At 47.7% G+C, this 16,575-nt stretch overlaps 1 protein-coding gene across 3 annotated transcripts; it reads left to right on the top strand.

The window, feature by feature from the left end:
• Window positions 1–4,442: 4,442 nt before the first annotated feature.
• LOC120317832 (zinc finger protein 777-like) lies at window positions 4,443–13,617 on the top strand. Of its 3 annotated transcripts, none has more exons than XM_039364745.1 (9): window positions 4,443–4,582; window positions 5,339–5,458; window positions 6,088–6,484; window positions 7,105–7,231; window positions 7,340–7,456; window positions 8,937–9,176; window positions 10,130–10,225; window positions 10,593–10,667; window positions 11,567–13,617. In XM_039364745.1, the coding sequence occupies exons 3-9, from the start codon at window positions 6,164–6,166 to the stop codon at window positions 12,370–12,372; spliced, it is 1,782 nt and encodes a 593-aa protein (XP_039220679.1). In that variant the 5' UTR covers window positions 4,443–4,582; window positions 5,339–5,458; window positions 6,088–6,163; the 3' UTR covers window positions 12,373–13,617. The 3 variants fall into 3 exon arrangements, with proteins under 3 accessions (XP_039220679.1, XP_039220697.1, XP_039220689.1); XM_039364755.1 differs by having other exon boundaries at window positions 4,474–4,582; window positions 5,379–5,458; XM_039364763.1 differs by lacking the exon at window positions 5,339–5,458 and having other exon boundaries at window positions 4,457–4,582.
• Window positions 13,618–16,575: the final 2,958 nt, after the last annotated feature.

Genomic DNA, 16,575 nt, shown 5'->3' with positions numbered 1-16,575 from the left:
TTGGGTCACAAAACGTCTGCAAGAACACCACCCAACTCAGAGGTCACAAGAACACCCACAATTCAACCCAGCTACAAGTATTCTAAACTTTTGACGATAATTTTGAAAGCTGTAAACCCCCCCACCCCGCCACAGGAAATGGGTACACGGGACCCGTGCCTCTGCCAGGCAGATGTTGGGTTGGGTCCAAATGCAGCCCGTGTGACTTATCGGGATGGTGTGAACCCAGGCCATTGTGTTTTCCCAATTGCTTTAGTTGTGTTAACTTGTGGAAAAAGAAAAAAGCTGGTCCTGCCACATCCCACCTCACAAGCTGGCAGGAGCTGCTGTCACTCTTGCCAAGTACCACTTCCACCAAGGTTTGTGAACAGGCTGATGTGTCCCAAAATGCTACCTTGAAATTGACGAGATACCCAAGCAGTGCCACTTATTAAATAATGCTTGGGGGCTAAAGGCATCCAGAGGCTAGCCGGTCGGTAATTATTAATATTAAGTAGTCCTCAACTTTACCACAGTTTCGTCTAGTGGCCGTTTAAAGTTACAACGGCCCTGAAAACAGAATTGTGATCGTTTTTCACACTTAACAACCGTTGCAGCATTCTTGGGCTTCACGTGATCAAAATTCAGACGCTCGGCAACAGGCTCCTCTTTATGATGGAGTGTCCCAGAATCGCTAATTAAAATTCAGACGCTTGGCAACTGACTTGTATTCATGACGGTCGCAATGTCCCAGGGTCACGTGATCAAAATTCAGACGCTTGGCAACCGACTCGTATTTATGACGGTTGCAGCATCCTGGGGTCACATGATCAAAATTCCGACATTCAGCAACTGACTCGTAGTTATGACGGTTGTAATATCCCAGGGTCACATGATCAAAATACAAACACTTGGCAACTGACTCCTATTTATGATGGTTGCAGCATCCTGGTGTCACGTGATCAAAATTCAGACACTTGGGAAGTGACTCATATGACGGTCGCAATGTCCCGGGGTCAAAATTCCGACGCTCGGCCATCGACTCGTATTTATGGGGCACACAACTCACCAAATCGCCTTGCTCAGCCCATGGAAAGTTTGAGCTCCGTTGTGGGTCTACCTGTAGTTTGCCCGCGGAGCCCCGAATACTTTGGCCACACCATCCGAATAGTCAAAAGGAATTTACTGAAGAGAAAGGGAATTCAGCTAGAGAGGGAAAAAGCCGAAAGAGAGGAAAAATTCACTGGCTCGAAGTTAGAGAAGGAAGAAAAAAAAAAAAAAAGCTTCTCCCAGCAGGTTTGGCCTTGCCAGATTTGATGGGTTGCCGATGGCTTTGGGTATGCTGCAAAGAAGAGGCAATAATTCCTGCCTAGTGGTGGGGTTGTGTTTTTTTGTTTTTTGGGAGTCTTACTGGAGGATCAAGGTAGTATATTAAATACAGGGAGTCCTCCACGTACGATCACAATTCAGCCTGGAAGTGAGAAATCGGTTCAAGTGAGTTTTGTCCCATTTTACACATTTGTTAAGCGCATTGGGGTTGTGTTTTTTTTTGGGGGGGGGGAGTCTTACTGGAGGATCAAGGTAGTATATTAAATACAGAGAGTCCTCCACGTACGATCACAATTCACCCTGGAAGTGAGAAATCGGTTCAAGTGAGTTTTGTCCCATTTTACACATTTGTTAAGTGCATCGCTGCAGACCTTAAAATTAGTCACACCATCGTTAAGCAAATTGAGTTTCCCCTCCTTAAGCGATCTCTCCCCCCCCTTCCCCGCTGGGACACAGCAAGCGTCACAAATATGAGTCGGTTGCCAAGCGTCCCGAAATTTGATCACGTGACCCCGGGACGCTGCAACCGTCATAAATACGAGTCAGATGCCGAGCGTCTGAATTTTGATCACGTGTCCGCCGGGACGCTGCAATGGATGTAAGTGTGAAAAATGATCCTTTTTTTGTCAGCGCTGTTGTAACCGCACGGCGGCTGAAGAAACGGTCGTACGTCGAGGATTTACCTGTACAGTGGAGAGATACAATGCGGCTGGTCATTCAGGATTTGGGGAAACTGGATTGGGCATCCAGTGGGTAGAAAGGAGTGGGGGGAAGGAAAGAGGGACGGTCCCGGGGGGTGGGTGGAATCTGCTTCTCTGTGGGGCCAGGCTCCCCATGCAGCCTATCTCAAGCTCGTCCCCTTTAAGACGGGTGGACTTCAACTCCCAGAATTCCCTGGCTTGACAGGTTTACTGTTTTTAGTGCTTAAGGGATCCAGAGGGTTCTTAGGCTGGCAACTGGGCAGACAAACATGGACCCCCCCCCTAAAGGAGAGTGTCGTGGCTTGCACAAACAATGTTGGCTTGAGGGGTAGGGAGGAAGCCAGGCAACCAAGTCGCTGAATGTCAGGCTTTGCTTACGGACACATTCTGGCCTGCCTGTTGCACGGTGCGACTGCCCCTCAATGGGAGTCTCCCTCTATGACTGGGTTGGCTGCGAGGGTGCAACAGGACCAGCCCTTGGAGACTGTCCATCTTGATTCCCCCCCCCCCCAAACTCTGAATGTCACCGGATTATCCACACCTAGATCCCCTTGACCGTTAGCGGTAGGAACCCCGCTGGCATCCAGCTGCCCTTCGCAAAGGGAGGAGACCCGGGTGTGGATTCCCTGTCTGGGTTCACAAGACCCTTTTGAAGCCAGTTAAACTGCAGCGTCCCCCACAGGGACTCTTCTGCGGAGAGAGGTTGCACATGCTGCCTGCTTCGCTTGTTTGCGCCGACCGGTTCCTGGCATGCTACGGACTGGCGGGTTGGGGGGGGGGACCCCTGAATTAACATGGTAGATGGAGTACGATGCAGCGAGCCCTCCGCAGATCTGTAAACTGGAGAAACAAAACAGCCACTTCCCAAGCTGATGCCCCAGCATAGCAAGACAAACGTGAAGTGCTAATACCGCTTTACAATGCCTTGGTAAGGCCACACTTGGAATACGGCATCCAGTTTTGGTCACCACGATGTCAAAAAGATGTTGAGACTCTAGAAAGAGTACAGAGAAGAGCAACAAAGATGATCAGGGGACCGGAGGCTAAAACATATAAGGAACGGCTGCTGGAATTGGGTATGTCTAGTTTAACGAAGAGAAGGACAAGGGGGGACAGGATAGCAGCCTTCCAGCATCTCAGGGGCTGCCCCAAAAAAGAGGGAGTCAAGCTATTCTCCAAAGTGCCGGAAGGCAGGACGAGAAGCAACGGGTGGAAACTAATCAAGGAGAGAAGCAACCTAGAACTAAGGAGAAATTTCCTGAGAGTGAGGATAATTAACCGGTGGAACAGCCTGCCTCCAGAAGCGGTGAACGCTCCAACACTGGAAATTTTGAAGATGAGACTGGACAACCATTTGTGACTGAAATGGTATAGGGCAGGGGTAGGCCACCTTGGCTCTTTTATGACTCGTGGACTTCAACTCCCAGAATTCCTAACCAAGCATGGCTCAGCTTGGAAACCTCTCCCTTTCCCCTCAGCTTCCCAAGAAGCTTCTTCAGCTCCGACCGAATGGTGGGGAAATGGAAGGGTCATTTGCCTTCTTTTAGAGGGCCATTGAGACCACTTGGAGGTTTATCTGTGTCCTTAAGGTGTCCTTCAGGTGTGATGCCTTCTTGGATGCAGGAGGGACCCAGGGCTGAAAGCATCCTGCAGCCAAGGCGGCTCCACACCCATTTGCACCACTCAGGTGACCCTAAGGGCACAGAGAAACCTCCAAGTGGCTTCAACGACTCTCTAAAAGAAGGCAAATGACCAGCAGTCTGCAAAGAGTATAAGTCCTTCCATTCCCCACCATCCAGTCGGAGCTGAAGAAGCTTCTTCGATGAGAAGGGAAACATCTTCAATGGGAAAAAGGATGGTGGGGAATGGAAGGATTTATACTCCTTGTAGATGGCTGGTCATTTGCTTTCTTTTAGAGAGCCGTTGAGGCCACTTGGAGGTTTATCTGTGTCCTTAAGGTGTCCTTCAGGTGTGGCGCCTTCTTGGATGCAGGAGGGACCCAGGGCCGAAAGCATCCAGCAGCCAAGAAGGCTCCATACACCCATTTGCACCACTCAGGTGACCCTGAGGACACAGACAAAGCTCCCAGTGGCCTCAACGGCGCTCTACAAAAAAATGCAAATGACCAACGGTCCGCAAGGCGTATAATAAATCCTTCCATTCTCCTACCCTCCAGACAGAGCTGAAGAAGCTTCTGGGATGAGAAGCGAAACGTCCTTCAGAGGAGAAACAAGAAAGTCCAGTTGCCTCTTGAAAAAAAAACCACCACCACCACCACCATGATTTGGAAGATTGCGAATCCCCACATACAGAGTAGATCCATGCATTAATGAAACCCAGCAGCGCTTTAGGCGAGGCCTTTTCTCCTCTCCTCCCGGCCGCCAGGGCGGCGCTGCCGAGCTCTCCAAAGAGACGCTCTTTCTTCGGGCGCCGCCTCGACTCGCTGCCCGGACTCGGCGCATGCGCAGCGGCGTGGCCAGCCTTCCCGAGTGCGCGGCGGCGTTGCGGCAGTCGAGACAAAGGCGGCCCCGCGGGAGCGTCGGGGCGGAGGCGAGGGGGGGGCGCGCATCCAGGTAGCGCAAAATGGGGGAGGGGGAGATCCGGGAGGGTCGCGAATCGTGAGGGAGGGGGGGTCCCCTCCCGGCCGTCTGCGGATCAGCAACCGGGCGCCCTTCAGCTGCTTCCCACAATCCTCCGCGGTGGGCAAGGCGGGGGTGGGGGGGTGTCTTTTGCCAGCGCCGTTCCCTAAACGAGGGTCCCGGGCCCGCCGCCGCCCCCCCTCCCCTGGCTAGATGAACTGGGGGGGGGTTCCCCTGCAAGATCTGCCCCACCCCCACCCTAAAAGTCCTGGAGGGGGCTCTTCTAACGGACCTCGAGGGAGCCCACCTTCCTTTGCGCGGAATCCAGCGGGCGCGCCCCTGCCCGGTTGCGCCTAGCGTGGCCTCTCCCGGAAATGCGAGCGTGGGGGGGGGAAGGAAGGTCCCCATTTTGGGCTGGGAATTTCCCCCTCTGCGCTTGCAGGGTCGGTCCTCGCTTTTGTGTCCGAATCCAGACCTTTCCTCTCCTGCGCTTCTTCCCCCCCTCCTTTTGGGAGCCTTTTGGGGGGGGAGGGGGGAACGTCATCCCAGCATTTCTGCCTGGGGTGGGGCTGGACTAGAAGACCTTCATAATCCCTTCCCAACTGCTGTGGGAACGTCTTTCGCCTGGAGAAAATTGGGGAGGGTCCAGCAGGTCGTTCAACGAGGCATCCCCTGCAATGAGGGATCCAGCTAAGGAAATGTAGGGTTCTTCTGGGGGAAAAAAACAGCTTCCTTTTTTTTTTTTTTCAGCCTGCCTCTTTTCTCTCTCTCTCTCTCTGTTTGCAAACAGCTCAAAGGTCTAAGGTCTGGCCTGGGCTTTTTTTTTCTGCCATACTTTCCGCCTTCGGGTTATTTGCTGACAGGAAAAAGGTACGTATTGTTCGTCTGTGGGGGTTTATATCCTGCGTGGCCCAGTTTTTCCCTTTGATAACCCTGTAATGTAGGCTTGGGTGAGTGAGTGAAGTTGAATCCAGATCTCGTTTGAGCCTTTTTCCGTCACTTCAATTGCACCGGAGACAAATTCCTTGTGTGTCTAATCACACTTGGCGAAATAAAATACTCTGTTCTAGTTTATTAAACAGAGCATTCTCAAGTCCTTTGCCATTGTAATGGATAGCCAATGGGAATTGTAGTCCCCTGGCCTTTGGGAGCACTGCTGGTGGGGGTCAGATGGTTAAATGGTGTTGCATTTTCTGAGTGAAGAGAGTTAGAAATTGGATGTGGGGTTTATGTGGCCACGCTGGTCGTATGCCTTTTTGAATGCTTCTCGAATGTTAACGAGCAAAGGCCCAGCCATGAGGACTAGAAACTTTAAATGGCAGGAATTGGAAAATGCAGCAACCAGGCTTGGATGACTTTAAGTTCCTCAAACAGAATACAGGTAGTTAAATCTTAGCAGCGGGTGACGAGTAGCAGAGTCGAACTTTGCAATTCTTGAAACGATGCAGGTCTGAATTGGGCGGAGAAGAGTTCGGGTGCAAATTCTTCTTTCCTTCTAGCCTAGGAAAGCGAGCTGTGGGGTGCAAGACCTCCTTCCTGCCTTGAGAGAGATTTAAACTGGTGTGCGATGGAGAAATGAAGGTCAGGAACTCGGAAGCATCTGCTGGGTCCGTCATGTCTGCAGGAGAAGCCACAGAGGCTGCAATGGAGTCCCCCAATGCCCAGTTGCTCCATCTTGAGCAGAGGATGGTGGCGGCCGAGCAGAAGTGGATGGGCTGTGAGAAAGCTGTGATGGAAATGGGGAGCCAGCTGGAGAGCAAGCTGGCCGTGTTGGGGACCATCTTAGAAGAGAACAGTGTGTTGCAGCGGAGGTTGGAGAACCTCGAGAGCCTTTTGAAGAACCAGAACTTCTGGATCTTGCGATTTCCTCCGGGATTTAAAGGAGAAATCCCCAAGGTAACTCTGTCCCACTGGAGCGGCCTGATTCAGAGCAGAGTCGGGACTCGGCAGAAACGGTTTGGGAGGAGGCTACAAAGCATGACTGGGCTTGCAAATGAACCATCAGCAAAAGTTTGGTTCTACTTTGAGCTTCACAGCTCAGCCTGAGAGATAAATTCTATGGCATTTCAGTTAGCTGTATAGTTTATCTCCCCCAAATTACAACGAAGAAGCCATGGTTTCTTTGGCGTGAATCACAATTCCCTCTGCTTTTGGACAAAGGCAGACTGGCTAGTTGAAAAGAGGACGATCGTCCGCTCTCCAGTTTATGACTGTAAGGAAAAAATGACGACGGCTGGAGTGATTTAGACTTTTGGCACCTTCAGATTCTGTAAGCTGTAAAACTAGTCCGTCAAAAGAATAAGCTGCTTGTTTAAAAGCTGGTAGTTTTAAATTGTTGTAAGCCGCCTAGGGTCTGGTCATAGTGAGCGGATGGCCATACAAACGAGTTTTAGAACTGAAGAGAAGATTAGCCTTTAGCTTAGGGTCTAATAATATAAAAATGCAGGAGAAGGGAAATGGGGTTGACTTGATGGCACATGCACGGTGATTTTTTTTTAGCCGTCTTGCTTTTCTAGGTGCCCTTGAACTTCAGTGATGCTTCAGTCCATTTCAACGAGCAGGAATGGAGGAACTTAGAAGAATGGCAGAGGGAGCTTTATCGAACCGTCATGAGGAGCAACTATGACATGCTGGTCTCGCTGGGTGAGGACTTCGATCTCTTGTCTATACGTCGACTTGAGTTATCCTCTGCGCCCTTTGTTGCCCAGCTTGCCTAGTTTCCTAACCACCTGTTCTCCTTTCCTGTGGTAGATCATGCCATTTCCAAGCCTGATATCCTATCCCAGATGGAACAAGGGGAGGAAGTGCGCATGGAGGATTCAGAAGTCTTGGAGAACCGGGAGGTACCTAAAGATCCCAGCTGCACAGGTATGTTGATGGCACCGGCCGACGAAGCTTTCTAATTTCCAAATGGTCCTTTCCAGTTTATCGCTGGATCGGTTTTTGGTGGGAAGAGAAGAGCAATCCACGCCACTTCCTGGACTGCAGTGTTGCGGCTTCCTTATATTAGGGCCTGAACTTGTATTTTACTTCATCCTTGACTCTTTACTTTCCCGTCGCAGCAAACTATGGACTTAGATATGTTGGCACATATGCATAATCAAAGCAAATGCCCCTTGTTCAGGAGACTACCCAGTACTTCTGATGGAATGGGCAATTACAGAAGCTGAGGCTGAAATACATTTGTTAATCTGTTGCGTCCTCAGTGCTGTCCAAGTTTGATTGTTTCTTGCAGACGTTTCAAGACCCAATTAGATAACAATACTAGAAGGGTATGGGAGGAGGAGCAGGAGGATTGTGGGATGCTTGGTGCTCTCTCAGCTTGGTTGTTTTCTTGCAGACATTTCTTGGTCCAACTAGGGTACATCATCAGTGCTAGAAGGGAGAGCGATGTGAATAATAATAATAATAATAATAATAATGTTGGAAAGGACCTTGGAGGTCCTCTAGTCCAACCCCCTGCTCAGGCAGGAAACCCTATACCATTTCAGACAAATGGCTATCCAGTCTCTTCTTAAAAACTTCCAGTGTTGGAGCATCCACTGCTTCTGGAGGCAGGTTGTTCCACTGGTTAATTGTTCTAACTGTCAGGAAATTCCTCCTTAATTCCAGGTTGCTTCTCTCCTTGATTAGTTTCCATCCGTTGCTTCTTGTCCTGCCTTCGGGCACTTTTGGGGAATAGCATGACTCCCTCTTCTTTGGGGCAGCTCCTGAGATATTGGATATTGCAGTAACATGCCTTGCAGTGTTGGAAGAGGGAGGTGGTTTGCCCTTTGTACTTCTTCAAAGCTATTCTATACAGGTAGTCCTCTCTTAACAACCAGTCACTTAGCAATTACGATAGACCTCTTCAGAGTTACTTCCAATTTGCTCTGGAGTACTGATGTCTGTGCCTTCCCTGTGGTCACACGATCATATTTTGGGTACTTGGCAATCAGCTTGCATTTCTGGGAATTTGGGTGGGGTTTTTTTTACTAGTTTCCAGCATGCGCTCCTGGTTTCGGGCAAAAAAGCGCCTGTTAAGTAAAATGTGTTCATTTATTGACTGGGGCATTTGCAGCATGACGACGGTGTTCGCTTAAGAGTTGCCACAAAAAAATCAGGAGCGACCTGCTTAACAGCCACCACAATTTCCAACCATAATTCCAGGCTCAATTATCATTGTAAATCAAGAACTCCTTGTATAAACAGAGCAAACCCTTCTGGTACCAGTGATGTTACCTAGTCAGGTAATGAAATGTCTGGAAGAAAACGAGCAAAGACCAAACAGTTCTTGGAGTCAGATATTCTCTTCTGTTTGTTAATCTTGGTGGTGGTGGTTGTTATTTTTCCTCCTGTGTGTGTGCAGCTTCCCCTGTGGATGTGGCAGAGGTTTCTTCTGGAGAGGGAGAGGTGGAGGAAGAAACTAATCCGTTTGTTGATGTAGCAGATGCTTCTTCCGGGGATGGAGAAGCCGAAGAAGAAACCAACCTGTTTGTTGATGTAGCAGATGCTTCTTCCGGAGATGGAGAAGCGGAGGAAGAAAGTAATCTGTTTGTTGATCAAGAGAATTGCTATGAAATGAGCTTCATTGATAGCGCTGGCCTCGGTGAGTTTTGCTCCTTAATATTTGCCCGCAGAGCCTCAGCCATCGACCCACATCCTTTTGTGGGGCAATGTAACAAATCATAACACAAATCCCCTTGCGATGTGGCAAGTTTATCCGATCCTGTCCCCAAAGTTGGCAATTTGTATTCCATGTGTTGACCTGCCAGGAGGGAAAGATCCTCGTTCGACTATGAAATTTGCTATCGGATATGACAATAGTCACCAATTTTAATCATTTTTAAAAGATTGGAGAAATTAATGGAGGATCCAGTTATTGAGGGCTACCCAGAACCAGAGATGCCATATTTTTGATGACGGCTATCAGGCAACAATAATGGAAGAAGGCTGTCTTTCTTCTGTCTTCTTGCAAGCTTCCTAGAGGTGCTTGCCTTTTTGCAAAATAGTTGTTAGCCTGATCTTAGTCTTCGGATCTTTATGTTGTTGTTACATCTCCTTTGCTTTCTTGGATTCCTGATTGGATGAAAAAAAGTGGCAACGTTTTGTCCCAAAGTTGCTTTTTTTTCACGAGGCAACTGGACTTTCTTGGTTTGTTTGGAAGATGTTTCAAGAAGCTTCTTCAGCTCTTGAGGCAACATTTTCTTTCTTTCTTGGCCAGGCAAACATGATATTTTTAACCGAGCGACGATTTGTCATGTTTTAAAAATACTCGGTCTTTATCAATTTATCCACCACTTAGTCCTGCTTTTAGGTCAGAACCTTCCTAGAGGAATGACTTTGCGCCGATCTATTTTTTTTCTTAAGCATTTAGGCCAAACTGCAGTGGAGGCAGCTCTTTTAGGATCTTGAGGTAGGAAATCAAATTTGATCCCAGAATATCCTAATAATTAACATAAGGCACATTGGTAAACTGTGAAGTTATATCAAATAAAAAGGTACAGTTGTTTGATTGCTGGTTGAAAACACTCGGGGTGTCATTTTCTTTATTCTGCAAAGAATATCAGATTGTTCGACATAATATTAAGGAAGAAAAAGAAGAACTGCACATTAAGGAGGAACCATGGTCTCCTGGAAGCCCCGGCAGTGATGAATGTGAGTGTCATAATCAAGTGGAAATTTTTGGTCTTCCTGGGAACCTTAATTGGGGTGGGTGGAATATTCCAGGAGTTCAAATTGGTGTCCTTCGTTACTGCCTGTTATACTCTTATGTGATTACTTTGAAAGGGATTTGGCATTTACTTCATGGTGTTCTGTTTTAAAGATGTGGAGTGGCTTGACAAGCAATGCTTTGGCATCTCGGACAATTTAAATTGTGGCAGGGAGAAAGTGGAACCTACGAGCATTTCAAGTGACTTTGGTTTCCGCTGAGAGAGCTCATGGAAGACCCTCTGCCCACTGCACTGGGGCCTGGGGAGGTGAAGCAGAGTAGAACTTTCTGATTTGCATCTCTTGTGCACAGATCCACCTGTTGCAGTCACCATTAAACAAGAAGAGGAGTTGTGCATTGAGGATCCGGAGAGTTTGGCTTCGCTTGGTGAGTGTTGGATAATAATGGCAAAGTACAGCAATTCTTTAGCCTAACCAGGCTTTCCTACAGTTGGGGGAGTATTTAGTCCTTAATGATGTAGAGGATGAATTCCACATGGTAAGTATAGCATATTTTTTTTTTTGGTTACAGCTTGAAAATGTTATTCAGCCCACAAATACAGGTAGTCCTTGGGTTACGACCCCTTGTTGAGTGACTGTTTGAAGTTACGAGGCACTGAACAAGTGGTACTTGAAATTTTAGCTGTTGCAGCCTCTTGTGGTAACACAGTCTCCATTTGGAAGCTTCTTTGCTGACTTCCCACAAAGCCGGCCAGGAAGGTCACAAGTCGTACTTTTAAGTCACGCCTGTTACATTTCTCCTGAAGAGCCCCATTACAGAGATCCCAGGGATCTTTTGTACTCCATTGCATTCCACAGGATGTGCCCATCTGCAGCACCCCTCTGCCAACTTAATCTGCCTGCAGTCCCCACCAACTCACTCATGCTCCCAAACGGCCATCCGTGGCACCCATGCTGTCCCCAGCTGTCCTTGTTTGCGACTTCCACTTCTTCCGACTTCACTGTGCGGTCCTGAAGTTACAGTGGCAATCAGGACTGCTGGGGTTGCTGTTATTAAGTGATTTGGTCAAATGATGTCACAATGTATCACTCGGTGATGAGAATTCCAGTCTCAATTGTGGTCATAGCCCAAGGAGTACCTGTAATGTATTCATAGACGCTTTCATTGCCAGCGATTTTTAGCCTGTTTTTTTTTTTGCCCTTCAGCTAATAGTGAATTGTAGAACATCTCCTTTTCAGATTTTGGTTTCTAAACTGAAATCTTTAGAACCATGGGTAGGGCTTTTTCCCCCCCCCCCTTAAAAGAGTGGTTCCTTTTTGCCTTAGCTGGGCACCCTGTGCTACTACAGTCTGTTGAAGAGGAAGAGGGACAGAAGACGCCAACATCCTTGATGGCCTGTCGGAATGCTCTTTTGCATGATGCGACAGATGACCCAGAGCAGAAAGAAGGCTATGTAAAAGGATGCCTTGTTCAGTGTGGCAGATGCACGAAGAACGCTGCGCACCAGGAGACCTTGACCGACCACCAGTATAGCCGCAAACGGAAATTCCAGTGCACAGAATGCAACCGGAGTTTTGCTTTTGAGGGACAGCTGTCCCAACACTTGCTAATCCACGTACCCGGGACACAGTTCCATTGTACCGAATGTAATTTGTGTTTTTCGAGCCAAAAGGCGCTGACGGTGCACGAGCGTGTCCACGCAGTGGACTGGCCACTGCACTGTTCCGCGTGCAACAGGACATTTTTGGACACGGCAGCGTTTGACCAGCACCAGCTCTCTCATGCGCCAGGCCAGGTTTGCCGGTGCGTCGAGTGCAGCGTTTACTTTACCGATCCAGCAGCTTTGGCCGAACACAAGCGAATGCACTCAGAAGACTGGCCTTTCCGGTGTGCTCAGTGCGACCGAACTTTTGTCCATGAGGGCTTACTGTTGGAACACCTTCAAAATCATAGCCGGACCAGGAGTCGCCGCTGCCATATCTGTGGCTCATGGCTATCTTACAAGGGGTTGCTGAAGCATACTGGGGCCCAGTTGTATCACTGCAAGAAGTGTAATACTTCTTGCCAGGTTCAGGGGTCTGACACAGTGACTGTTAAAAATGCCAAGAAGCCAGGCAAAGGTAGTTCTTAGTCCTCGTTAGGCTGTCTCCCGAGTGTATATATATATAAAAAAATTCAGATGCAAAGATTATTTTTGTGGATTCCTCTTCTTTAAGGCAGTTAAGAAAAAGTATGAAGGAATGCACTTGGATATATATGGTGATAGCATGGGAGTCCTCATTCTCCAGGATTCGGCAGCTCTGGATTGGAAAGGATGTTGTTGCTGTGGAATAAGAAGATCTGCTCCTATTAGCAATGGAATATAGAGGATGCTTCTTTTAACTTCTTACCTGCAGTCTCCGAATCTCCCTTTCCCCCCAGTACATCCAAATTTGATTTTTCTTGTGATCAGCTGGGCAGTGTCCTTTTGACCGTTGAGTTAAATGTTGGAAATGGCGACCTCTTAACATTGTGTGAGGGCTGCTTTGCTATCTGTAAAATAGGTTTGCTTCTTAGGCATGCATAGGAGAGGAGCTTGTGGCGATTGGACTGCTACTCTTGCCATCCACTTATCCAAGTCACCTTTTTGTTTTCACTCTGAAGGCCCTCTCCATACGAGGATTCTTATCACTTGGTGATTCTTATCACTCGGGACATTCTCATGATAGATTACTGTAACCACCGTAGAAAGAATATTCTGAAAAAGTTTCACAGCGGTCAGATAGTAAATGGTTGAAAAACAAGCTATAAACTCAATCCGGATATATAATCTCTGAAATATTTTCTGATTTTGTTATCACACATTTATAAATACTCAGTATTCTTCCTATGCTATGTTTCCGCTTTCCTTGGTCTGAGCTTTTCCATGTGTGTTAGACAACAGCAAAGTGGGCTGGGTGTATGTGATGTAATCTCAACATATCCTGAGGATTTCAGGTTGCAGAAGGTGGCTTTATTTTTTTACTCCACATCAGGAAGAATATATTAGTGTTTTCACTTCTGGAGTTGTTATATATATATTTTTTCCTGAAGCAGTCACTAAGAGGTTTCGATTCATTGTATGCTAAAAGATTATACTGTGTGCTTATTCCCCTGATTTTTTTTTTTTTTTGCTCTTAATCCATTAATTTTCCTAAACGCTGTTCCTCATTTGAGAAATATACCAAACCATACTTTTTTCAGGGTGATGGTAGTTTGGTTGATTCGGCTGAAGAAGCTGCTTTATGGTATGGAGGAAAATCAGTCAACTTGCCTCCATCAAGTACTTCATTGCTTTTGTGAGTGTTTTTAATATTTGCTTCGTCATTAAAATGGTTACTTCCCTCCAAAATAACTGGATTTGGATTTTGTGGTATTTTTTACACACCTTCCTAATTTAGAACTTTATTTTACTCCTGAGGCCTGTTCAAAGTGCTAAACTTACTAGCTTCAAATTCTATTGGAGTTTGCAATAAGATCTTAGCAGAGTTTGTACTATCAACTGCTCTAGTCTTGGTTATCGGCAAGGCTGGCAGATAGAAACTGCAGAAAAAGACCGAGTGGTCCATCGAGTCTGCCCTTTTGAATTCTTTGTTATTTTTGTTTCAGTGTATTTGTTTTTTAATTATTTTGTCAGGTGATGGACATATTTATCCTAAGCATGTTTAAGCTCTTTACTGATGATTGGCCCATGCTGTTAGTTGGTTCCAAGCTTCCACTACTATTTCTGTGGAGTAATCCTTTCTAACATTACTTTTGAACTTTCCTCCTATCAGTTTAAGACCATGCCTTTGTGTTCTTGATTTTCGCTTAATATTGTAAATGCTGCCTTCCAGAACCTTATTCACACCCTTACTATATTTAAACATTTCAGTCATGTCTCCCCTTTCCATTCTGTTCTCCAGGCTGTACATGTTCAGTTCCTCCAATCTCTCCTGAGATATTGTCTCTCAGACCTTGCACCATTTTTCTTGCCTTGTCTCTGGACTTCTTTATAGTGGCACTTTAAAGTGCTTTTCCAGTTTTCATCCAGGCCATGTGCTGACAAGATGTTTCAGAATAAACATTTCAGGATGAGGGAATGGATCTTTCGATGAGAGACAGCTGATTTCCAAGATTTAGAAGGCCACGAGTCTGGGGATTACTTTGTTCAAATGAACTTTTAAGTGGTAGTTCCTCTGAGATCATAATTCAGAGAAAGACGAATATCTGCCAGCCACTCAAGATTGTGCTCAAAAAGATTGAGCGAAGCAAAAGAGGGAACTCAAGATGATTGGAGTAACCTTGAAAGAGCTACATTATAAGTAGTCCTCGACTTATGGCTGGTTTCATAGTCACCAAAGTTCTGAAAGACCTGGGTATCTGACCCAGACTTCAAGTTCTGATGGTCTGACAACACCCGCATTGCATGATCACGTTTTATGATGCTTTCATCAAAAATTGGCATTTACTTCTGTTTTTGACAAAACCATGCCCATAGCGAACCATTGGTTTGCTTAACAACCCCAGTGGGTAAAATCACCGTAAAATCAAGTCTAAAATCAAGTCTATCACATGACTTATCCATTTTAAAATCGTCATGAACTAGTCATAATTCAAGGACTTCACGTATCCTGGAAACCGGTTTGAGATAGCTTCCTAGGGCTACCATGAATCAAGGAGATGCGATGGCAGTTGTAGAACAGTAATGATTAATTCTTTCAAACGTCTTCTGTCCAAATCCTTGGATATGAATGCTTTTGGGGTGCTCATCCTGGTGGGTCAAACATTTCCCTCCAAGTGACTGGCAGTTGAGGGACGCCAAGGAGTGGGGGATATTTAGACTGTCCACTCATAATCACCTGGACTGTGCAATGTGTGGCAAATAAATTAGATGATAGATAAGAGGATGGATAGCATAGATGGATGGGTTGGATGGCATGGCATAGATAGGATGGATAAATGGATGGGTAGATGAATTGGATGGAGAGCATAGATGGATGAGTGGATGGAAAGATAAAGCCAAATGTTCCCAAATGGGACTTTTTAAGAAGGTCCCTCTTGGGTGGAAGGCAGACCTCACAACCATCCTAGATTGCCATGGGGCCATCATGGATCCCTTTTATCTCTTTCTTGATGGAAGCTGGGTGGGTGCCTGAGGAGAGGCCTGCCTAGTCCCCCCCCCCCCCCAATTCCAGCTCTCCTCACCCTCCGGCTTCACAGCCTGTCAGGGCCACCTTTCTCCCATCACTTGATCAGAAATCTCAGCCGAGCCAGAGTAGAGGCTGAAGAGAAAGAGAGGGAAAGAGGGAGGGGGAAAGAGAGAGGGAGAAAGGGAAAGAGGGAGAGAAATGGAAAGTGGGAGAGAAAGGGAGAGGGAAATGGAGAAAGGGAAGGTTATGGAGAGAAAGGGAAAGTTATAGAGAAAAAGCAAGATAAAGGGAAAAAGTGGGAGATGGAGAGGGAAAGTGAGGGAGAAAGGGAAAGAAAGTGGGAGAGAGAAAGATGAAGAAAGACAAAGGGGAAAGAAAGATGGAGAGGGAAAGAGAAATGGAAAGTGAGGGAGAAAAAGATGGAAAGAGAAAGAAAGTGAGGGAGAGAAAGGGAAAGGAAGTGGGAGAGAGGAGGAGAGGGAAAGGGAGAAAGATGGAAAGAGCGAGGAAGAAAAGGAGAGAAGGACGGAGAGGGAGAAGGGAAGAAAGTGGGAGGGGGCAAAGGGGAAAGGGAGGGAGAAAGGGAAGGAAAGTGGGAAGAGAGGGAAAGGGAAAATGAGGGAGAAAGAAAGAGACGGAAAAGGGAGAGAGGGAGAAAAAGAGAGAGAAAAAAAATCAGGGCCGCCGTTTCCCGCCCCTCAGCAAACTCCCCTCAGGCAGAAGCGACCACACCCTTTGGCGGGCGGCGCTCCGTCTGAGGCGAGACGGGCGTTTTCCCGCCCAAAAGCGCCGCCCCGAGCGCCTCGTTCCTCCCGCCGGCAGGGGTCGCCCAAAAGCGAAAGAGGCGGGACACTCCACGGCCTTCCTCGCCTCAGAGCCACAAGGGGCGGGGAGGCGGAGCTTGTGGGGAGCGCCTCCTGCGCGGGGCACGACGGTCCCTTCCTTTCCTCCCCTCCGTCAGAGACGAGAGAGCGAGGGGGGGGGGAGAGAGGGAGGCAGGGGGCGGGGCTTGTAGGGAGTTCCTCCGGCGCGGGGCACGACGGTCCTTTCTTCCTCCTACCCCGTCAGGGCCTGGGCGAGAGAAATGGAGGCGGGGCTTGTGGGGGAAGTTCCCCAGCGCGGGGCATGACGGTCTTTTCCTCCTCCAACCCCCCCCCCAATGTCCGGACGCGGGCCTCTAGGCC

Source organism: Crotalus tigris, unplaced genomic scaffold (assembly GCF_016545835.1).
Source record: "Crotalus tigris isolate CLP2741 ecotype Arizona unplaced genomic scaffold, ASM1654583v1 scf7180000017592.2434428, whole genome shotgun sequence".
In the NCBI taxonomy this organism is placed as follows: Eukaryota; Metazoa; Chordata; class Lepidosauria; order Squamata; family Viperidae; genus Crotalus; species Crotalus tigris.
Note: the sequence above shows the minus strand (reverse complement) of the source record. Positions and strands in the feature narration are given on the sequence as shown.